The 24,249-nt window shown below is 43.8% G+C and overlaps 1 protein-coding gene across 5 annotated transcripts in view; it reads right to left on the bottom strand.

The window, feature by feature from the left end:
* Nucleotides 1-1,377, bottom strand: part of LOC100662133 (N-acetyllactosaminide beta-1,6-N-acetylglucosaminyl-transferase) — a 53,691-nt gene extending 52,314 nt beyond the window's left edge. For 4 of the 5 annotated variants that reach the window (XM_003417817.3, XM_064280489.1, XM_064280498.1 and 1 more), the window contains exon 1: nucleotides 168-1,376. In XM_003417817.3, the coding sequence (XP_003417865.1) occupies nucleotides 168-1,092 (925 nt within the window). In that variant the 5' untranslated portion in view covers nucleotides 1,093-1,376. Of the gene's footprint in view, nucleotides 1-167 lie in introns of all 5 variants that reach the window. The other variant, XM_023557685.2, reaches the window with a different exon arrangement.
* Nucleotides 1,378-24,249: the final 22,872 nt, after the last annotated feature.

The raw sequence follows: 24,249 nt of genomic DNA, 5'->3' as shown, positions 1-24,249 counted from the left end.
AGCGAAAAAAAAAAACAGTCAAGCTAATCATTTTCTAAGCATTGAAAAAAAACAAAAAATTTTTTTTCCCAAATGATTGCAAATGCATCAGTTCTCCAGAGGAAGAGAATGCTAGAAAACTCCATCTGTATCGATAAGAAGAAATGGGAATGGAAACGAGTATTTACCTGGAATTCTATTGAGTGTCACCCAGAAATGTTCATCCGGACTATAGGTATCTTTAGACCACTGTAGTAGATCAATGGCCCGTTGGTCATGAAAGACAAAATTGACAAACTCTCTGGTCAGGGCTACGTAGGCAGTGCCAAAGTAGATGGTCATCTGATGTGGAGGTGAGGTTTTCAAAATATTAGTCTTTTGCACAAAAGAACCACCCTTGCCTATACGCTCTCGGTAGACATACTTAGTCCGCTTAATTGCATGATCAGGAGGCAGCACCCCTGGGGTAATATTTTTCCCTTTAAACCCTTTCAGATACTGAACTATCTCCTTGTTGGTTTTCAGGGGGAAATCTTGCCCACAGGTGTTGATCACGTACTTCCAGGGAACCTCGGAGGCGGCCAGGTCTCTCATGCAGTTCAGGTCGGCCTGAAGCCTGGATATTCCCGCATAGACCACAGGCTCAATCTTTGAAGCAATAAAAGCATTCTGGAAGCAACTCAGCAATTGCCCCACCGATTCCTTAAATTCAGCCCGGGCTTTCTCATCCACATGAACGCAGTAGACATTTTGGGGCATATAGACAGCCCTAAAGAGCCTCTCGAAAGTATCGAAGTCCTTATGGATGACCATGACATATGCCAAGGGGAACGCAGCTTCTTCTTCAGACAGGGAACTTGTGATATAGTGGCTGTGGGTCAGGTACTCCTTGCAAGGGACACTTCCCAGTGGTGATGCTAATGGCTTTCCCCACAAAAAGGTGGACTTCTCTACTAAGGCGGAATCACAAGCTTGTGTTCTAAAATACCTTTCGCCAGAAATATTCAGCTTCTCGTACCTTTTTGGCAGGCTTAATTGGCTATTGTACACTATCACAAAAATTACCACGCCGAACACTGTAAAAGCAAAAAGGTAATACCTCCAAAAGTTCATTCTTTTCACTTCCTTGGGGATGGAATCTCTCTTCGGGGATTCAGAAATGACCAGTCCCCGAAGCCACGAGTGTCAGAGGTTGAATGTACCTCTCCCGCCAGTCTCGAATTCTGACAGCTTCTAGAAGGCGGGCTCTTCCCGACTCCTTCAGTCCTCAGTTACTCTCGGTTTCAGTGTCTGGTCCATCCTCTCCAGCGCCGGCTGGAGGTGCGATGCTTCGCTAACACGCCCCGGTCCTGGGTCCCTGGCTGCCGAATCCCTGCTGCGGGGTGAGCAGTCGCGCAGCTCCGCTTGGCCCGGCGGCCCGGCCCTCCTCGTTTGCATACGAAACGCCATTGGTTGATGTGAACAGATTACGTTACGAATGGACAGACGAGGAGCCCTTTTCACCCGGGCCGACTTCCTCTTGCTTCACCCCTACCCCCACCCCCTCGCCGCGCTCTCAAACCGTCGATCTCCTTTCTCTGCTCGCGCTTCCCCCCTGCATGCAGCCTTGCAGAACAAGTGGTTCTCCCTCTTCTTGTGGGCGCCATAACCTGCTAACCGTCTCTGCGAACCGCAGCCTTGAGAACATCTGCTCCCCGGGTCAATTTCTCTTCCTGTTTCTGGGTCATCTCTTTTTTGTCTCAGTGTTAGCTCTATCGTCTGGTCACGTACTGACGCAGGAAGAAATGCCCTTGCAGCCCGCCTAAATAGATCATCCAGAGGCCAAAAAATTTTTGTTGGTGAGGTAGGTGTTTGCAGAATTAAACCAGACGGACTCTGGCCGCGCTGCAGACTGGGAAGCGGGTACTAAAAATGACACCCTTTCGAGGACGGCATGGGGGACCGAAAGCGCCTGGGAGTGCTTTTTAACATCAAGGGTCCTGTTGATGACATATCATGAAATAAATACACCTTCCTGTGCGCGCAGGAGAGAAATGCGATATTGTTCCGGAGGGCGAGGCTGGTTCCCATTTCACGCCGCGAGGGTCAGATAACGTGAGCTGTTGACAATGTATTATCTCCAATACGGGGAGTGACAAGCCACTGGGCCCCTTCAAAAGCCTGATGTGCATTGTCCGATATCTTCAGGTTTGAGGGCATTACAAGTCTTTTCACAGAACTCAAAGGATTTTCTTTCTCCTCCCCACCTGGCCCCCTCCCCCGCTTCCTTACACAGAAGAAGAACAAAAGCTTCAGGGCTGCTGCAGGCAGAATTCCTGGAAGTGTCAGTCAGTGCAGTTCAGGGGAGCCAGGAGGAGCCCAGCAGGTCTGGTCACATTACTAATAGGGTTTTCACAGTGCACCTGTACCAGGCACCTCCAGCTCTCAACAGGAGTGACTTCGGGGTTGAGACAGGTGGGAAGGAGACTTCTGGGGGAGGGTGACTGGTCCAACCAAAAGGTGGAGGGAAGCACCCACACAAGGTGTGCTAAAAGTGGCCCGCTCCCAGCTTCTTCCCGTTGTCGCCCAGTCATCCTTCCTGCCTGGGCACAACAGGACAACTGGCACAGCTGCCCCTGTTAGGAAAACAGGCAGTGTCTAAAGCAGTCTCCCTGCCCCTCCCTATTCCACACCACTCTCTATTTTCCTATAGTTCACTGTACTAATGAGTGCTAACAGCCGCATGGAGGTGATGGATATTGATTTGGAGATAGACCCAAAGAGCTGGAAGAGGTTTTAGAGATCAAGATGAGGAAACTGAGGCCAATAAAAATACATTTCCCAAAGCCGCTCAACTGGATAGGAGCCAGAGCCTAATTCTACCGCTTTCCTTTTAAGTCCAGGAGTCCCGGGTGAAAGAAATGGTTAAATGATTGACTACTGCTGGAGCCAGTTTGTTGTTGTGTGATGTCAAGTCCATTCCGACTCATAGCAACCCTATAGGACAGAGTAGAACTGCCCCGTAGGGTTTCCTAGTCTGTGACTTTACGGGAGAAGATTGCCCAGTTTTTTCTCCTGCAGAGCCATTGGTGGGTTCAAACCACCAACCATTCGGTTAGCAGCCAAATACTTAACCATAAACCAAAAACCAAACCTACTGTCTTCAAGTCAATTTCGACTCAGAGCAACCCTACAGTGATCCTATACCAAACACTTTGGGGTTGAGTCAATTCTGACTTTTAGCGACCCTACAGGACAGAGGAGAAATGCCCCATAATGTTTCCAAGTGGAATGATAGAAATAGCTAGTAACCACTGTACCACCAGGACTCCCCATATACTTGGCTTCAAACCCCAGCTCTGTCAGCAACCAGCTGTGTGACCAAGGTAAAGTTACTTAGCCTCTCTAAGCACCAGGTTTTTCATCTGTGGAATGGAAATCAGAGGCTCCTACTTCACATTGTAAAAGTAAATGAGATAACGCATATGAAGGGCTTAGCACAGAACAAGGCACCTAGTATGTGTTCAATAAGCACCTAGTATATGCCCTGGTGGTTCAGTGGTTAAAGCGCTTGGCAGCTAACCCAAAGGTCGGCAGTTGGAACCCACCAGCCACTCCTCTGGAGAAAGATGTGCCAGTCTGCCTCCTTAAAGGTTTACAGCCTTGGAAACCCTCTGGGGTCACTATGAGTTGGAATCAACTCAATGGCAGTAGGTTTGGGTTTGGTATATGTTCAATAAGAATTTGCTCTTTCTGTTATTCCAACACCCATCTGTCAGTCTGTCGTACTGTGGTGGCTTGAGTGTTGCTATGATGCTAGAAGCTATGCCACGGTGTTTCAAATACCAGCAGGATCACCAGTAGAGTTTCCAGACTAAGACACACTAGGAAAAAAGATGTGGCAAGCTACATTTGAAAATTAGCCAGTGAAAACCCTATGGGTGATAGCAGAATATTATCCACTATAGCCCTGAAGATAAGCCCCCCAGGATGGATGGAAGGCAACAATGGGCTCAATATGCCAGCAATCATGAGGATGGCATGGGGCTGGGCAGCCTTTCTTTCTATTGTCAGAGCCAACTCTATGGCAGCTAACAACAACAACAATTATTGTTGTTATTATTTAGGTTTGTCTTTGAAAAATATCCAACACTTCTGACCCCTGACCTCTTCTAAATTTTGATTTCTGTTTTCAGGATAAAAAAATTTACCTTTTCAAGTCTTTCAAATGGGTTGATTTATCCCCATGATTTATTCCCAGAGGTTAAATTCTACTGTTTTCTTTCCCCATGGCTGCCCCTGCTTCACCCCGGAAGAAAATATATAGCAGAAGTGTGACTGTGAAGGGAACATGGAAATAGTCCATCTTGATGGCTTCACTTCCCCTTCTTTCTTACTAGAGCCACACCTTTTTGTGCAAAACATATCTTTGGCAGCACTTTAGCAGAGCAAGGAGGGAAAAGTAGGAAGGGGAGGGGAGGTAGAAGGCTTTCATTGCAGGTTCAGTTTTTTTTTTTTTTTTTTCTCTCTTTGCCTTAAACCCTGATCCTACACCAGGGAGCTCTGGCAGATGGTCACTGCAAAGCAAACTCATACAGTCTTTCACTGTGATTTAGTCAAAGCAGATTGCAAGTTGGGAAGCTGCAACATCATTTTTAGGTCAAAAGAGCAGTCTCCAAAAAAAAAAGTTCTATAGTCTGTCTTGACTTATTTATAGTGATTTAGATGCAGCAACTGAGATTAGAACGTAATACCTTCTTAATTTAATGGCAGGCCCAGCAGTAGGTTTGTTTTGCTGGGCATCTGAGGTAACGGAACAGGCATTTTCTTCACAAATAACTAGGCGGGCTGAGCTGTTAACTACAATCAACACCCATGGCAGTAGCAGTCAAAAAATCAAACAATGCATCACATTGGGCAAATCTGTTGCAAAACACCTTTCAAAATAAGCAAATATTATCACCTTGAGGACTAAGGCATGCCTGACTGAAGCCAGGTATTTTCAGTCATCTCATATGCATGCGAAAGCTGGACAATGAATAAGGAAGACTGAAGTAGAATTGAGGCCTTTGAATTATGGTGTTGGTGAAGAATATTGAAGATACCACAGACTTTCAGAAAGAACGAACAAATCTGTCTTGGAAGAAGTACAACCAGAATGCTCCTTAGAAGGGATGATGGTGAAGCTTCATCTCACATACTTGGGACTTGCTATTAGGAGAGACCAGTCCCTGGAGAACGAGCCAGGGGCCAGCGAAAAAGAGGAAGACCCTCAACGAGATGGATTGATACAGTGGCTACAACAACGGGCTCACACATAGCCAGAATTGTGAGAATGATGCAGGACTGGGCAGTGTTTCATTCTGTTGTACATAGGGTGGCCATGACTCTGAACTGACTGGAGGGCACCTAACAACAACCACAAGCTAGTAACTTCCAGCCAGGACATTCTTTCTGCTCTGTTCACTCTCGGTGGCTTAACACAGTGAAAACTGTCATTGAGTGGACATTTTTGTGTCACTCCCTGGCTGTCTCTGCCCCGGGATGACCTTTACAGACATAAACAAGGGATAGCACAAAGAGTACAGCTAACAGCACGTAATCGGATCAGTGCAAACAGCAAAACAGAGGGCCGGGCTGTCTGGGGGCCTCTGAGAACATGGCAGGATCTTCCCCCTCCAAGTGACTTAGCTCTCATCCACCTTACATGCTGGGGCGGATTATCCAATGGGCAAGGTAAGCACTGTGTTTACCTTGCTCACCAGATCATCTGTAATTTTACATTTTTTCACCACATCAAAGATTCTGTTTCTAGGTATGGCTAGCATCTGTCTCTCTCCCAACCCCATGACACTTTCCTACAGAATCAAAGCCTCTTTTCAAATTTACAGTCCCTGACAGGGATGGATTACCCAGTAAGCAAGGTAAGCATGGGCTTACTTGTACTTACTTACTAATCTGTAGCGGCCAATTTCCCATGGGCTTCATGCTTACATGAGCTGTGCTTCTACCACAGCTGGTTTAACAAAGGAGAATGAATGCTGGTCAGCGGATGGATTTGAATCTGGGTCTGACTTCCCCCCAAGGCCTTTTATTTTTCCATCACACCAGAGTACGTCTTTCTGCGTAATTACTAGCTATTGAATCAAGACAACGCTTTTTTCTTTTTTTTGTAGGGGTGAAAATATACACACCAAACCACACACCAATGTAACAGCTTCCAGGTTTACAATTCATGACACTGATTACATTTTTCATGTGGCGCAAGGCAATGCTTTTGGTACATGCTCTCATCTCCCCCAAGGTCATACCATGCTGTTTCCTGTCTATGGCTTCAGTTGTCTCAGTCTGGCAGCCTTAAACTATTTGGACATAAGTGAGATACAGAAAGTAAACACATACAGCAAAACTCATTCTGTAAAAAGACCAGACTTAACGGTCTGACTGAGACTGAAGGAACCCCTGAGGCCATGGCCCCCGACTCTCTGTTAACCCAGAACTGAAACCATTCCTGAAGCCAATTCTTCGGACAAAGATTAGACTGGCTTATAAAACATAAAATAATACTCGTGAAGACTATGCTTCTTAGTTCAAGCACATACACAAGACCAAATGGGCGGCTCCTGTCCGGAGGCAGGATGAGAAGGAAGGAAGGGACAAGAACTGGTTGTATGGACACAAGAAATCCTTGGTGGAAAGGGGGAGTATGCAACTATAGGGACTGCAACTACTGTCACATAATAATATGTGTATAAATTTTTATATAAGAAATTAACTTGAACTGTAAACTTTCACCTAAAGCACAATTAAAAAAAGGAGAGAAAAAGTAAACACAAAAGATCTCTAAGCAACCAAATGAATGATCACACACGGTAGGCTGGGTTCACACACTCCATTGTGAATTGGCAGGTAAGGTAAGTACTTGAAGCAAGTGGAGGCAAGGTAGGAACACAGGGCTAGAGAGTTCACAAATGGCAACCAACTAATGCATCCTGGACATAGAGGGAGGGTGGGGACGGTGCTGAGCCATGCCCACCTAAAGTAAGCAGCTGCCTCTCAATGCCTGCAATCAGTGTACCGCCAGACCATGGGCCAAGTGCCACCAGCTCTGCCATGTTTTAAGAAAAGTGGGAAATCTGAGTTTTTTTGGAAATTTCCTCACTTTTTAAATACTACCAACTTAACAAACTTTAAAACACACACACATGTAGGCTGCTGGGGTGCCTGTTGTCATCTCTGGTTTAAGCATCAAAGCTCATGTACCTTGAACCCAAGGAGACTTAGCCTATTAACTCTTAGTTTAGACACAATCATAACGAAAGTTCTTTGAACAAAGCAGACAAGTCACAAATTAGAACTGGTAGATTCAGATGCCCTATTGTCAGCAAAGGGTCCCTGGGTGGCACAAACGGTTGTTGCTGAGCCATTAACCTAAAGGTTGGCAATTTGACCCCACCCGGCAGAGCCATGGAAGAAAGGCCTGACTATCTACTTCCACAAAGATTACAGCCAAGAAAACCCTAGGGAGCAGTTCTACTCTAACATATGGGGCCACCATAAGTTGGAATCGACTCAATGGCAAGTTTGTTTTTTCTTAATTGTCAGCAAGGGAGTCCCTGGGTGTACAATTGGCTAATGCGCTCAGCTGCTAACCTAAAGGTTGGAGATTTTAGTCCATCTAGAGGCATCTCAGAAGAAAGGCCTGATGACCTGCTTCCGAAAAATTAACTATCGAAAGCCCGGTGAAGCACAGCTCTACTCTGACATACATGGGGTCACCATGAGCTGGAGTCAACTCCAGGGCAACTAGTTTTTAGAATAAAGTTCAAGAAAAACTCCAAAAGCAGAACAGTTTGTGAAACCATTCAGTGTACTAGTCATCAGTATCACATAGCCAAATGCCCATCTTATTACTTTACAAGGCCAACATCTCTAGTATTTAGATGATCAAATTAGCTAATGTCTATGAAGACCAGTGCAAACACTGGGCAAACCCAGGCCAAACGCAAACATTTAATGAAACGGAAATGTATTAATATGTATCTTATACCTATACATGTATTCTGCATATTCTGTTTAAAAAGACATTTTTGAAACGTTTATCCAAAATAGGGAGCCGTAGTGGCACAGTGGTTAAGAACTCGGCTGTTAACCAAAAGATCAGCAGTTCAAATCCACCAGGCACTCCTTGGAAATGCCATGGGGCAGTTCTACTCTATCCTATAAGGTCACCATGAATTGAAATTGACTCAGTGACAACGGGTTTAGTTTGGTTTGGTTATCCAAAACGGTTTTTTAGTTAACAGTTTTGTACACAGAAGGGTAAACTTCAATTATCTAGAAAAGTCACAATTATGACCAAACTTTTTCCTCAAAAATGCAAGATCAGATGTTTACCATATGATTCTACAAGAGATCTCAGCAAACTTTTTCTGTAAAAGGCCAGATTGTTAATATCTTAGGCTTTGTGGGCCACACGGTCTCTTTCACAACTACTCAACTCAGCTACTGTAGTGTGAAAGCAGCCATAACTATATGTACATGAATGTGCATGGCTGTGTTCTAATAAAGCTTTATTTGTGGACAATAAAATTTGGATTTCATATAATTTCCACATGTCACAAAATGGTTTCCTTTTGATTTTTTTTTTCAACATTTTAAAATGTAAAACCATTCTTAGTTCAGGGGCAGTACAAATATAAGCCAAATTTAGCCCATGGCCTGTAGTTTGCTGTTCTCCATTCTAGATTATTATCATTTTCCTCCAGGCCTAAATTTTGCAATTTTGGAGTCTTTACCATCACCTATAAATTCTGTATCTTCCAAGATAAGGAAAGGGTAAAACAGGGGAAAATAAGAATGTTGATCACTTCGAGCAACAGAGGAAGAAGGAAAGTCAAGAACAGAAGGAGAATGTGGAATGTGTGGCTAATTGTCTCCATGAACAACTGCCTCCTTTGAGAGAAGAACTCAGTTGTGCCTGGCTACCAGTATTGAATATTTTGATCAAAGATTCTATAGACAATTCCTGATCAAAAGGGGGAAAATGCAAAACAGAATTTCAAATTTTCATTGAACTCCCTACTTTCTGGAGCCATGGGGGGGCGGGGTGGATAAACCCCTGAAAGTATTGCCCTGACGTAATCTTTAAACCTTAAACCAAAAATATCCCCTGAAGTTTTCTTAAAACCAAAACAATAATCTAGCCTAACTAATAAAAAATGTCTGCCTTGAGCATTATGCTCTTTTAAGAACTATCTATATGGGATCAAAATGACAACAGCAACTAGAAAGATTAGATAGGATCCTCAGGGGCAGTGAGTTTACGTTCATGGGAGAACAACTCAGAAATGGAGGGTGAGAACAGTTGCACAACTTGAAGAATGTAATCAACGTCCGTGAGTTGTACATGTAGAAAGTGTTGAATTGGTGTATGTTTTGCTGTGTATATTCTCAACAACAACAAAATAAAATATATTTAAAAAAATGTTGCCCATACGAAACCCCTTTACATGTATTATTTGGGTTGTAATGCAAAGCAGTGAAGCTATAAAGAGCTTGGACAAGTCATTTGCACTCTTGGCCTCAGTTTGCCTTTCAGTAAAATGGAGGTAGTGAAAATTACCTCAAGGGTCGTGAGGACTAAATGCCATGGCGTATGTGAAAGCACATGCATATACAATATCCTGGGGCCACTGACCTTCATTTCTGCAGAGGTGAACGGGGCCTAGAGCATATGAAATTTTCTTGCCTAACCCAGATCTTCTGGGACAGTGTCAAATGCTCTGGTTATGGCAGGCTGCAGGACCAGTTCTATGCCTCAGCTTCTTCTCTCTTTCTATACAATGGACATATTAAGAGCAGTGACCTCACAGGATTCTTAAGGTGTTTAAAATAGGTTCACACCAAGAAATTTGGAAGACAGCTACCTGGCCAACAGACTGGAAGAGATTCATATTTATGCCTATTCCCAAGATAGGTGATCCAACTGAACGCAGAAATTATAGAACAATATCATTAATATCACACGCAAGCAAAATTTTGCTGAAGATGATTCAAAAGCGGCTGCAGCAGTATATTGACAGGGAACTGCCAGAAATTCAAGCCAGATTTAGAAGAGACTTAGAACCAGGGATATCATTGCTGATACCAGATGGATCCTGGCTGAAAGCAGAGAATACTAGAGGATGTTTACCTTTGTTTTATTGACTATGCTAAGGCATTCGACTATGGATATCTTAGTCATCTAGTACTGCCATAACAGAAATACCACAAGTGGATGGCTTTAACAAAGAGAAATTTATTCTCTCATAGTCTAGCAGGTTACAAGTCCAAATTCAGGGTGTCAGCTCCAGGGGAAGGCTTTCTCTTTTTGCTGGCTCTGGAGGAAGGTCCTTGTTCTCAATCTTCACCTGGTCAAAGAGCTTCTTAGGCGCAGGGACCCCAGGTCCAAAGGATCCACTTTGCTTCTGGTGCTGCTTTCTTGGTGGTATGAGGTCCCCAACTCTCTGCTTGCCTCTCTTTCCTTTTATATCTTGATCCTACCCACCCTATCCCTCTATCCTACTCACCCCTATTCCAAAAACCAAACCAAACTCGCTGCTGTCGAGTCAACTCCAACTTGTGGTGACTCCATGTGTTTTATCTCTTGAGAGATAAAAGGTGGTAGAGGCCACGCCTCAGGGAAACTCCCTTTACCTTGGATCAGGGAGGTGACCTGAGTAAGGGTGGTATTACAATCCTACCCTAATCCTTTCAACATAAAATTGCAACCACAAAATGGAGGACAACCACACAATACTGGGCATCATGGCCTAACCAAGCTGATACACACATTTTTGGGGGGACATAACTCAATCCATGACAATGGATAATAGCAAATTATGGATAATGTTGCTGAGAATGGGAATTCCAGAACACGTAATTGTGCTCATGAGGAATCTCTACATAGACCAAGAGTCAGTCGCTTGAATGGAACAAGGGGATACCGCATGCTTAAAGTCAGAAAAGGTGTGCATCATGGTTGTATCTTTTCACCATACCTATTCAATCTGTACTCTGAGCAAATAATCCGAGAAACTAGACTATATGAAGAAAAATGGGGCATCAGGATTGGAGGAAGACTCATTAACAACCTGCATTATGCAGATGACACAACCTTGCTTGCTGAAAGTGAGGAGGACTTGAAGCACTTACTGATGAAGATCAAAGACCACAGCCTTCAGCATGGATTACATCTCAACATAAAGAAAACAAAAATCCTCACAACTGGACCAAAAAAAAAGCAACATCATGATAAACAGAGAAAAGATTGAGGATGTCAAGGATTTCATTTTACTTGGATCCACAATCAACACCCCTGGAAGCAGCAGTCAAGAAATCAAAAGACACATTGTATTGGGCAAATTGGTTGCTAAAGACCTCTTTAAAGTATGGAAAAGCAAAGATGTCACCTTGAGGACTAAGGTGCGCCTGACCCAAGCCATGGTGTTTTCAATAGCCTCATATGCATTCGAAAGCTGGTTTATGAATAAGGAAGACAGAAGAAGAATTGACACCTTTGAATTGTGGTGTTGGTGAAGAATATTGAATATACCATGAAAAACCAAAAGAATGAAGAAATCTGTATTGGAAGAAGTACAACCAGAATGCTCCCTAGAAGCAAGGATGGCAAGACTTCATCTCACATACTTTAGACATGTTATGAGGAGGGATCAATCCCTGGAGAAGGACATCATGCTTGGTAAAGTAGAGGGTCATTGAAAAAGAGAAAGACCCTCAATGAGATGGACTGACACAGTGGCTGCAACAATGGGCTCAAGCATAGCAACAATTGTGAGGATGGCACAGGACTGGGCAGTGTTTTGTTCTGTTGTGCACAGGGTCACTATGAGTCAGAATCAACTCTATGGAACCTAACAACAATAAGAGTTCAGAACAATGCCTTCCACACAATAAGTACTCAACAAATCTGAAAACATCTCTTTCCTGCCAAACTCAGCTCCTATAGGATCCTAAGCACTCTTTCCACCTTTCTGGGTATACTTAGTGAAGCAGAATAGCTGTGTGGGAGGGGTCATTCTGTCACTTTAAAGGTCTCAAAGTCCCTCAAGGTCACTCATTATGATAGACAGTGTTGGCCTTTCTGCCCTCTTCCCTACCCCAGAGTAGGGGAACACCCCTGCTTCCTGCTTTCCCAATTGCAACCTCTTGAGCCAGCTCTTCCAAACTGCATCTGATATGGTTACCACTTCAGAAAGCCAGGCTGCCAGAGCACCCTGCGGAAAGCTCATGATAGACATCAATATGCAGCACAGCGGTTAAGACCACAGGCTTTGGAGCTAAAGACTTGGGTTTGAATCCTGGCTCTGCCATTTACTATGTCACCCTGAGAAAGTTTCTTGGTATCACTGGTCTTCCCGGCAATGCAAAGTCAATCTGGCTAAGAAGCCTTTTGTTTGGGGGTGTGTCCTTCGTACAAACCAGTATCTTCTCCGCAACCCCCATCCTACCCACTTCTACTCCAAAAACCATACCAAACCCACTGCTGTCAACTCTCCGACTCGTGGTGACCCCATGTGTTTGTTAAGAGAGTAGAACTGCTCCGTAGGGTTCTCGTGGCTGTAATCTTTACGGAAGCAGACCAGAAGGCTTTCCTTCTGTGGTGCTGCTGGATGGGTTTGAGTTACCAATCTTTAGTCAAGAGCAAACTGCTTGCGTGAGATAGCCCAGATTAACACATTCTTTCAGGGTCACATGCTTTGTTCTCCTTTCCTGGCATCCACCTTGGGGTAGCAAATGTCTTTCCCAGCTGAGGTAACTGCCCAGTCATTAACTCTAATTGCCCAAGCAAAAAAAAACCCCACAAATGAAAATTTTATTTTTGGCTGTACTCTGTTAAATTACAAGGAACAGAATGTTGTTGCTGTTAGGTGCCGTCAAGTCAGTTCTGACTCAAAGTGACCCTATGTCGACAGAGGGTCAGAACAGAATGAAACACTGCCCGGTCCTACGCCGTCCTCACAATAGTTTTTCTGTTTGAGCCCACTGCTGCAGCCACTGCGCCCATCTATCTTGTTGAGGGTCTTCCTCTTTTCCGCTGACCCTCTACTTTACCAAGCATGATGCCCTTCTCTAGAGACTGATCCCTCCTGACAACATGTCCAAAGTATGTGAGATGTTGTCTCGCCATCCTTGCTTCTAAGGAGTATTCTGGTTGAATTTCTTCCAAGACAGATTTGTTCGTTCTTTTGGTGGTCCACAGTATATTCAATATTCTTCGCCAACACCACAATTCAAAGGCATCAATTCTTCGGTCTTCCTTATTCAGGAACAGAATAGGTAACTAGTTATTGCCTTTCTATGCAACTTTTCTCTGATTCCAAAGGTCTCCTCTGAGAAAGAAGATTGCAAATTCATGAGAGGACCTTGTATGTCCAAGGCTCTTGCACGTTGGAAAATCTGGAAATTCTTTGGGTAGCCTTCTCATACCAACTACCTCCCAAATTGCTGCTCACACCAACCCTCTTGCCGCATATTTTTGAACATTGCATTGAAGTTGCAAGGGGCTATTTCTACCAAGAAGCAACATTTACAGTCCAGCTGCAGTCGGAGATCTGTACTTTGAAGCTGCCCTCCCCCTTTTATCTTCTGGTCCTTTCCAAATAAATGGAAACAAAACAGTCTTAAAATAGAGATAGGCGGTGGTTTCCTCCAACTTCTAATTCTAAGAGCCCTGTTACATTCTTGACTGGTTTCCTAGTTTATTTAACCCACTGTGAAGCTAGCTTCTTTCTCACAGAACCTGCTGCTTGTTAGGGGTAAACAGCACTGACAAAGGATGGGACATAGTGAAGCAAGGGCCGGGATCAATCCTGCAAAGCAGGCTTTTTCTCTGCTTTCCGAGTAATTCAAACGGGAGCAAATTTGTCTCTAAGATGTGCCCTGTGTATGTAATTAATTGAAGAAAACGTTTACATTTGTTTCTCCCACTGGTTAAAGTGGTTTTCAATTGAAACCTCAAACTTAGCAACTCATCCTTTTAGATGATATCTGTAACCCCTGTAGTCTCTCCTCAAAAACAACAGAAAAACTTACAAACAGAGCAGGCCAGGCCTAGTCTACCATGGTTAGGGCCTTCAGGGCTGATACTGTATTTCTGATCACAATGCTTCAATGTGTCTTCAGTGGGTTCTAACCTACATTACTGAGTGCTTTGATTTTTTTTTCAGTTGAATGATGAGTGAGTTCTGTAGAAATAAATAAACATCAAGGCCCCTGATTCTGAAATCGGAGTCTCTGGGCGGTACAAGCAGTTAATGTGCCGGCTGCTAACTGAAAAGTTGGTGGTCTGAGTATGCCCTGAGGCACCTCAGAAGAAAGGCCTGGTGATCTGCTTGCAAAAAATCAGCCACTGGAAACCCTATGGATAAAGGGAAAGTTGCCAACGACAGATGATGGATGCACGACATGATTAATGTAACTGATTTCTCTAAATGGTACACCTGAAAAATGTTGAACTGGCAAATGCTGTGTTATAAATATGTTATTTTACAACAATGAAAAAAAGATATTCATTAGTTCAGACAGAAATAAAGTTCTAATTATTTCCCATTTAAAAAAGAAAGAAAACCCTGTGGAGCCCAGTTCTACTTTGACACAAATGGGGTCACCATGAATTGGAATAGACTCAATGGCAACTGGTTAAATTCTCAATCCTAAAATGCCTTGGGTGTTAGAAAGGTGATCATGAAGGGGGGTGGAGTGGGGACAGGGTGACCAGTTTGCTTAGGGCTGAGGGATTTCCCAGGCCATGGGACTTCCAGTGCGAGATCTCTTAGTTGTCTAGTGCTGCTATAACAGAAATACCACAAGGGGATGGCTTTAACAAAGAGAAGTTTATCTTGTCACAGTAAAATAGGCTAGAAGTCCAAATTCGGGGTGTCAGCTCCAGGGGAAGGATTTCTCTCTCTGTCGGCTTTCTTATCAATCTTCCCCCAGACTAGTAGCTTCTCTGGCCAGGGAACCCAAGTCCAAAGGACATGCTCTGCTCCCAGCACTGCTTTCTTGTTGGTATGAGGCCCTCCTGTCTCTCTGCTTACCCCTCACTTTTACATCTCAAGAGATTGCCTGAGGACACAATCCAATCTTGTAGGTTGAGTCCCACCTCACTAACACAACTGCTGCCCATACTCCCTCATAAACATAGTAGAGGCAGGATTTACAACATACAGAAAAATCACACAATACCGGGAATCATGGCCCAGCCAAATTGATACACACACTTTGTGGGGGACATAATTCAACCCGTGACAAGTGCTAAACTGGGAAAGTGCTAGGCAAGCCAGGACAAATTGGCCACCTGGTCACCAATAGTCCCACTCACTGCCTGATGCAGAATGGCTGCAGGAAGGTCTTACTGATTGGTGGATATTCGGTACGTAAACAGGTGGAAAGACAAGAAATGTTCACATCGTTGACTTGAGGGGAAAGGGGCACATGCAGATCATCATGCAGTGTGCAAACTGTAGGGGTTAAAACTCTACATGTTCCTTCCCCACAGACCCCTGAACCACTGAGGTCTGGGGACAAAGATTACATTCTGGGGGTGTCTTTTTCAGTAAACCCAAAAGAATGCTTTTCTATCATAATAAATACACATCTGTTCCCCAGTGGATATAAGAAAGTTTAGCAACAACCTAAATAACGATGGGAGAACCTAAAGGGATAATAACTTATTAGATTGTTAACTGTATTGAAAATCCCCTCCCTCCAAACCACATGTGACTTGAGAGCTTCTTTCCATATGGGCTGGGCTTAATAGAAAAATGTGGGTTCTTACAAATGGGAGTTCTTATCATATGATTTGTAACAAATGGACAAGGATGTAAGAAAATGGGAACTCATTTTACTGAGCAGCTCAATCAATAAGCCATTGATTGTCTGGCTCTCAATTTCCAAATTTGTAAAAGTGCAGAATTGGAACTGGACGCTCTCTAAGGCCCCTTTCCACTCTAAATGCTGTGATTATTTTAGATGCTGCATAGAATAAAGGGGAAGTTGTTTTTACAGAAAAACTGAACTTGGGATGCTTGACTTAGAATGAGTAATTGCAGGGGAAAGTCCAAAAGCAAGTAAATAACTGACCAGAGACAAGTCAAGACGACTTGGAAGTGGGGCTGAGGGCAGTGACCTCAGACAGTCCAAGGTGCTGGGCGGAGAAAAGGGAGAAGTGTTCACCTCTCCAGGAGATGACACATAGCTAGGATTTCAGGGGTTGGGGGGGCAGTTTTAGAATGGGACTCAGGAGAGGATCTGGAGTCTACAGCGGGAGGCGAGGTCTTTCGTTCTTTAGAACCATAAAGAACTCAGAGAAGGGGCTCTGACTTGGAGTGAGGACAGGATCGCAGATTTTCAGTGAAGGAGCATAGGGGCTAAGAAAGGAGATGGCTAATGAGGAAATGAAATAGGAAATATCTAGAAGACAGAAATACCTACATCATGGCTTAAAGCTAAATCCATGACTGTGATCTGGGCATCTTCAGGTAACTTAATAAAGATTGCAGCTTTATCCTCCAATACTTCCAGCTGTTGCTGAAACCCACCGCTGTCGAGTTGATTCTGACCCATAGCGACCCTATTTGACAGAGCAGAACTGCCCCACAGAGTTTCCAAGGCTGTAATCTTTACAGAAACAGATTGCCACATCTTTCTCCCAAGGAGTCGCTGGTGGGTTCAAACTGCCGAACTTTTGGTTAGCAGCTGAGTGCTTAACCACTGCACCACCAGGGCATAAAGGAGTTCTAGTAAATGTCTACAAAGGTGTAAAATTGAGGGAGGAAAAATAAGAAAGGCTTCCTAAATGACAAGCCATTGAACGCAGACCTATTAAGGCCACGATTTAAATAGGAGAGATGGAGGCAAACGGCCCTAGCAGATGGAGTAGCGTGAAAAAAAGTGCAAATTGCAGGAATACAAGGTGTACAGTTTGCCTGGAGTGTCGCTTTTGGAGAGAGCAGCAATGGGAGATGTGGTCGAAGTAACACCACACAGGGCTTTGCGTACCATGTTGAGCTATTTAAACTGAATTCAGTAAGCTGTTGAAGAGGGGAAGCCCCGGTGGCACAGTGGTTAAGAGCTAGGCTGCTCACCAAAAGGTCAGCAGTTTGAATTTTGCTGTGTTCCAAAAAGTTTTATTTGTGGACAATAACGTTTAAGTTTTGTATAATTTCCACATGTCACTTTTTCAACATTTAGAAAATTTTTGTATTGCTCAGGGGCAGTACAAAAATAGGTCAAATTTAGCCTGTGGGCTATAGTTTGTTCGTCCCTGTTCTAGATTATCATCATTCTCCTCCAGGCCTAAATGTTGCAAGTTTGGGGCCTTTGCAATCACCTATAAATTCTGTATCTTTCCAGATAAGGAAAGGGGAAAACAAGAATGTCGATCACCTGGAGCAACAGAGCATGAAGGAGAGTCAGGAATAGGAGAAGGATATGGAATGTGTGACTAATTGTTTCCATGAACAGTTTGTCACAAGACCAGAAGAACTGGATGGTTTCTGGCTACCATCACTGAATATTTTGATCAAAGATTCTATAGAAGAATCCTGATCAAAGGGGGGAAAATGCAGAAGAGAATTTCAAATTCTCATGAACTCCCTACTTTCTGGTGCCATGGAGGGTGGATGAACCCCTGAAACTACTGCCCTGAGATTTAAACCAAAAACATCCCCTGAAGTCTTCTCAAAACCAAACAATAGTTTAGCTTAACTAGTAATGAATGTCTGCCTTGAGCATTAAGCTCTTTTAATGAACTATCTATACAGGATCAAAGTGACAACAGCAACTCCAAAGGTTAGAGAAAAAACTTAGGCGGCAGTCAGTTCACGTTGATGGTGGAGGAATAACTCTGATAGGTGAATGAGAATGATACCACAACTTGAAGTATGTAATCAATGTCACCAAATTGTACATGTAGAAACTGTTGATTTAGTGTATGTTCTTTCTTGCTGTGCGCATTTTCAAGAACAATAAAGAGAAAAAGAAAACAAATTATTAAAAAAAAAAAAAAGAAGCTGTTGATACCCACTGAAGATTTGGGCCTGAAAAATGTTATTCTCAGAGCCATGCCTTAAGAAGAAAAATGTGTCAAGAGTTTGAAGATGGAGACTTGGGACAGGGAGACACTTGGATGGGCCTAACAACAATCTACTTGAGGGCACCATGTGCTGGGATTAGAGCTGTAGTGATGGGAACACGCAGGTGGTACCCACCAGAAACCCATCAGAGACAAAATGCACAGAATGTACTGATTAGACTGGAGGGCCCAGAAGAGGAACAAGTTGGGTGTTATAGACTGACTTGTGTTCCCCCAAATTATGTGTTGAAATCCTAACCCCTATACATGTGGATGTAATTCTATTTGAAAACAGGGTTTTCTTTGTAATGTTGATGAGCTCCTATTAGTGTAGGGTGTATCCTAAACCTAATCACTGCTGCGTGATATAAGGGGCAGCATTGTGCTCTGGTAGTGCAATGGTTAAAGTGCTCAGCTGTTAATAGAAAAGTCGGCAGTTTGAAACAACCAGTCGCTCCACAGGAGAAAACACCTGGTGATCTGCTGCCGTAAAGATTACTGCCTAGGAAACCCTATGGGACAGTTCTACTCTGTCCTGTAGGTTCGCTGTGAGTATGGCACACAACAGCAACACAGACACAGAAGCCAGGAAGCACAAACGGGAAGATAGATGCCGTGTGAAGGTCGCCAAGTAACCGAGAAACGCTGGGCTTAGGGATGTTGAAAAAGACAAGGGTCTTCCCTCAGAGTTAACAGAGAGAGACAGCTTTCCTCTAAAGCTAGTGCCCTGAATTTGGACTCCTAGCCTACTAAACTGTGAGAAAATTAATTTCTGTTCTTTCAAGTCACCCACTTGGAGTATTTCTGTTACAGCAGCACTAGCAAACTAAGAAACTAAGACACTGGGCAACATGAAGAATGGCAGAGCCATTAACCAAGGCTGTGGAGAAGTGGGTCTGGGGGCAACAGGGAGGGAGTCCCTGGGTGGTGCAAACATTAACACGCTTGATGCTAACTGAAATACTGGAAGTTCAAGTCACTCAGCAGCATCTTGGGAGAGAGGCCTGGCAATCTACAACTCAAAAACCAGTTACTGAAAACCCTATGGAGTGGTTCTGTGGAACGCATGGGGTCGCCATGAGTTGGAATCAACTAGAAAGCAACTGATCTAGGGAGATGGAAGGGAGAGCATGTTAGCAGGTGCTGATGGAAGCTCTGGGACAAGCTACCCAGTAGAAGACAGAAATGCGGAAGAGGGCCTGGGGTGCACGACGTACCTTTACAATCATCCATACAGAGAGGATGGGGGGCTGCAGACATAGATGAGGTCACCAAGGGAGAGAGAACAGTGAGAGTCAAAAAGTAAACTAAGGAACGAATTCAGGGGATGGTTTCTGAAACCATTCCAACCCAAAGGCTGAGGCTGGAAAAGAAACATAAAACTTACCTAACTCTGAGTTCTACTGAGAACAGTGGCTGGAAAGCTCAACTGTTATCGAAGTCTCAATTCAAGAGTCAGTAACCAGGAATATGAAAAGAAAATTATTCATTTTACTGAAAATTTCTCAGATTATAAAAGCAATGACCTTTAACACATTTGGCACTAGCCTTTGCACAATGTTGAAGTCATAGCTTCCCACTGCTGGCTTCGGTCTTCGATAATTATCTCTTCCTACCATGTTCACCCCATCTGCCTATCTAAGTAAAGTGGCTTTTAGAAAAGAATGATTCTATACATTGCATTGTGAATAGGGGGCAGAGCTCTGGCTTCAAAGCATAAAAATCTGAATCTGTGCCCTGGCTTTGCCATTTACTAGCTGTTCAAGAAATTCAACAAATGCTTAGAGTAGGTATATATCCTACACAGAGGGGAGGTTATAGAGTCAGTGTGTAAAGAGAAAACAACATACTGTCAACATTCTTCTGGAAAAATCTTTGGGAATGTGCCAATTTAAATGTGCTTTCCCTCTAAAATCCTTAACATGGCATGTGGTCTCTCCATAATTCCAACAAGCCAACTTTCCCTTTAATCTTGGCCCACATGGTTGTTGCTTCTAACGAGCACCAGATGAGGAAGCTGGCTTGAGTTGAGGAGCTATGTTATGACATAGATGCACAATGGATCTTTAACACTGGCCAGCCATGGGAATCAAGACCTGCCATGGGAACAGCGGGACCCTAGCTCTCCCTCTGGACCATAAGCTCATTACATGGAACAGAGAGTAGGGTAGAACGGCTGGCACCATTTCAACTTACATACTGTGTGTGTGTATGTGTGTGTGTGTACAGCTGACTTTGTATAAATTAAACAAATGTAAGCTGGGACTCCATGGTATTGAGGATGGCTGTGCTAGGTATATGAAAACAAAAATAAGCAGGTGTAGTTGCTGCCCTGAAGCTCAGTCTAGAAGCCCAATACTGAAACCAAACCATTACCATCGAGTCAATTCTGACTCATAGTGACCCTATAGGACAGAGTAGTGCTGCCCCATAGGGTTTCCAAGGAGCAACTGGTGGATTCAAACTGCTGACCTTTTGGTTAGCAGCCAATCTCTTAACCATCACACCACCAGGGCTCCAAAAGGCCACTAGGAAGGAACACAAATAAAACCCAGGATGGTGAGACTCACAACAGTACAACATGCTTCAGGAGTCTGCAGGAACAGGAATTAGGAAACAGCTTTTGAGGGAATGGAACTCTAAGGCTGAATCTTAGAGAAAAAGCACGTGCCAGTCACATGAGCGAGGACAGAGGAACAGCATCTCAGGGCATCCTGGTGGAAGGGCTGTCCCGTCTCATGGTAGGAAGCCTAGAAGTGGCATATTCGGGGCCCACAAGTAGTCTGGAAGAGCTAGAGTGCACTATGTGATGCGGGCATTGCTAGAGAAGGTGCTGCAAAGGCCAATGGGGACCAGATTGTGACGGGCTCCCTGTGCCCAGTGAGGGGGCTAGGACTTCATGCTGTAGGTGATGGGATCCATAGATGGTTTCTGGTCATGATCCCATGATCAGAGGTACATTTTATTTAGGTCATTTTTTCACTGTAGAGGATGGATTAAAGCAGGCCAGGAATGGAGTCAGGGAAACTAGTTAGAAAAAAATTTACACTCTTGTAGCAGAGACATGAAGAGGGATGAATTACAACACCAGGAATAGAGGAGGCCTGATAAAGTTCATGGGAAGTTTACCCTGCATCCGGCACTATGCAGAGTGCTAGCCACTCCCATACACTCTCCAAGCCAAGAGCCCTGTGAACTGGATGCCCTGGGGTCCTGTCTCTCCCCTGGCTACAAGCAATGGCTTCCTGTGACATTTATTTCGGTAAAAATATACACAATAATACATTCGCCAATTCAACAATTTCTACATGTATAATTCAGTGACATTGATACGTTCTTTATGTTCTGCAACCATTGTCACCACGCTTTTCTGAATCTTTCCATCGTTAACATAATCTCAATGCCCCCTAACAAAAGCTCCCTCATTCCCCCTTTTTCCCACCCCGGTAATCACTAATAAGCTTTGGTTTCCATGTATTCGCTTACTTCATATAAGTGAGATCATACAGTTTTTGTCCTTTTGCAACTATTTCATTCAGCATAATGTTTTCAAGGATTTTTCATGTTGTGGCAGGCATCATGACTTCGTTTCTCCTTATGACTGAGTGGCGTTCCACTGCATGTATGTAGCACATTTTCTTTATCCATTCAGCCCCTGGCAGACATTTCAGTTGTTTGCACTCTCTTGACTTTTAAAGTAAGACTCCGCCTTCTTACTATGGCCTTACAGGGCCCTGTCGAGCTCCGGCCTCACCTACCTTGTACCACAATCTGCTCTTGCCCCAGCTCCCCAGACCACAGCCACGCTGGCTTCTTTTCTGCTTCTAGAACATAACTGAGCTCTCACCTCAGAACCTTTGCCTAGATGCCCTCCCCCCAGTGTGTGGCTGGCTCTCTCTCACTTTTAGGGTAAAGTTCACGTGCAATCTTCATCAAAAAGCCTTCCCCTACCCATCCACCCAAAGTAGGTCTCTTCTATATCAACCTGTGCAATTCCTTCACAGCACTTGCCATAATGTCGTTATTTTGCTTATTTGTCTTTCTGTCTCCCTCTTCTAGAATATATACTCCATGAGGGTGGGGACTTTATTTGTCTTACTCATGACTATATCCCAATACCTAGCACAGTGCCTAGATTCTCAGTACATATTTTTGCATGCTGTTGTTGTTAGGTGCTGTCTAGTCGGTTCCAACTAATTGCGACCCTATGCACCACAGAAGGAAACACTGCCCGGTCCTGCGCCATCCTCACAATTGTTGCTATGCTTGAGCCCATTGTTGCAGCCACTGTGTCAATCTCTCTCATTGCTGACCCTCTGTTTTACCAAGCATGATGTCCTTCTCCAGGGACTGGTCCCTCCTAATAACATGTCGGAAGTATGTGAGACGTGGTCTCGCCATCCTTGCTTCTAAGGAGCATTCTGGTTGTACAAGAGAGTTTTTGCATGAATATCCATTTAGTAGAGGAAGAATATAATCATAATAATAATAACAGTAGCTAGTGTAAACATCTTTTTTTGCAAAACTGCAAGTACAGATAGTGTTCCCCTCCTCCTTCAAAGTTACCTGCGTTTCCAAGTGCAACCTCGTGTGGCCCTGCGTGTCCTCCTTCCCCAGGCTGTGAGTATATGTGACTAATCAACCCTGCCAGTTTCATCAGCCTGGTACTCAGACATCTTGTACTCTCAGGGCAGGATCCCTCCTTCACTAGCAGGTTAAGAGATGGGGATCACAACCCTCTTTTATTGTGCTTCCTGCCTTTGGAGCAGGACAACTTCCTCAAAGCCTCTGACCCCATCTTTGCACCTGTAAAGGATTCCTGGGAAGGTTCCAGTGAGATCATGCAGACCCATGGCAGAGTCAGGGAATATCCATTCCCCTCATCTCCCTGTGCCTTCTGCTCACATGAAAGAGCACAGAGTTTCAGGGATGTGGGCTAAATGTTAGGATGAAATAGGAATGAGGGAGAAAATTCATGGGTGAGTCTAATTACATACTTATTTTGGACGTTTAATAATTAATAAGACAGAATTAGCTAAATTTTATCTTCTGAACACGTTTCTTTTTATTCTTATTTCTTGCTAGGTATGTGCATACAGAGGAGCCCTGGTGGCTCAGTGGTTAAGAGTTAGGCTGCTAGCCAAAAGTTCAGCAGTTCAAAGCCATCAGCCGCTCCTTGGAAACTGTATGGGGCAGTTTTACTCTGTCCTAGAGGTTGCTATGAGTTGGAATCGACTCGATGGCAAATGGTTATGGGTATATACAATATTTGCTTTGGGCAAGACACTTAACCTTTCTGTGTCTTAAATCTTCTCATCTGCAAAACTGGAACAACAGTAGCCTCTTATGGAGTTCTTATAAGAATGAAAGGAGATAATGCATAAAAGATCCTTTTGCAAACTAAATGGTGTCCAACTATAATAAGGTAACATTCTAATTTTTTAAGTGATTTTATGAGGGAAAAGGGATACACTTATTGAGAAAAGTCATTTAATTAGCATTCTCCAAATTAAAGTTGCTTACGTGGTTAAACTCTTACAGACAGAACGTTAAAGATGTATAGAACAGAAAGCAGGAATGCAAGCAGAAACCTGTACACAAATGTTCATTGCAGCACTACTCACAATAGCCAAAAGGTGAAAACAACTGAAATGTCCACCGACAGATGAATGGACAAACAAAATACGGTACAGTGAAACCTGTGAGAGCCGGAACACCACAGGACTGCCTTGTTCTTCCAGGTCTCGCATGTTTTCCACCTTTGACAGGCTGCAGTCACCACTTTTCTATCGCTCTCTGTTAGTGGAAAATATTTGAGTTTTCCTTCTCTGACTGGTTTCCACCTTACACAGGTTCCGGCTTTTGCAGGTATTACTATATATATGTTCAGAGAAATATTTATTACTTGGCTATAAAGAGAAATGAAGTCCTCATGTATGTCACAACATAGATGAACCTTGAAAATATGCTTAATGAAATAAGTCAGTCACAAAAGGACAAATATTATGTGATTCCACTTATATGAAATAGGCCAGTGTATAGAGACCAAAGAAGCCCTGGTTACGCAGTGGTTAAAATGATCAACCGCTAACCAAAAGGTCAGTGGTTTGAAACCACTGGTGGGTCCTTGAGAGAAATATGTGGCAGTCTGC

The sequence above is a fragment of the Loxodonta africana genome, chromosome 1, assembly GCF_030014295.1.
Source record: "Loxodonta africana isolate mLoxAfr1 chromosome 1, mLoxAfr1.hap2, whole genome shotgun sequence".
NCBI lineage: Eukaryota > Metazoa > Chordata > Mammalia > Proboscidea > Elephantidae > Loxodonta > Loxodonta africana.
The sequence above is the reverse complement of the archived record's forward strand: the minus strand, read 5'-3'. Positions and strand labels throughout refer to the sequence as shown.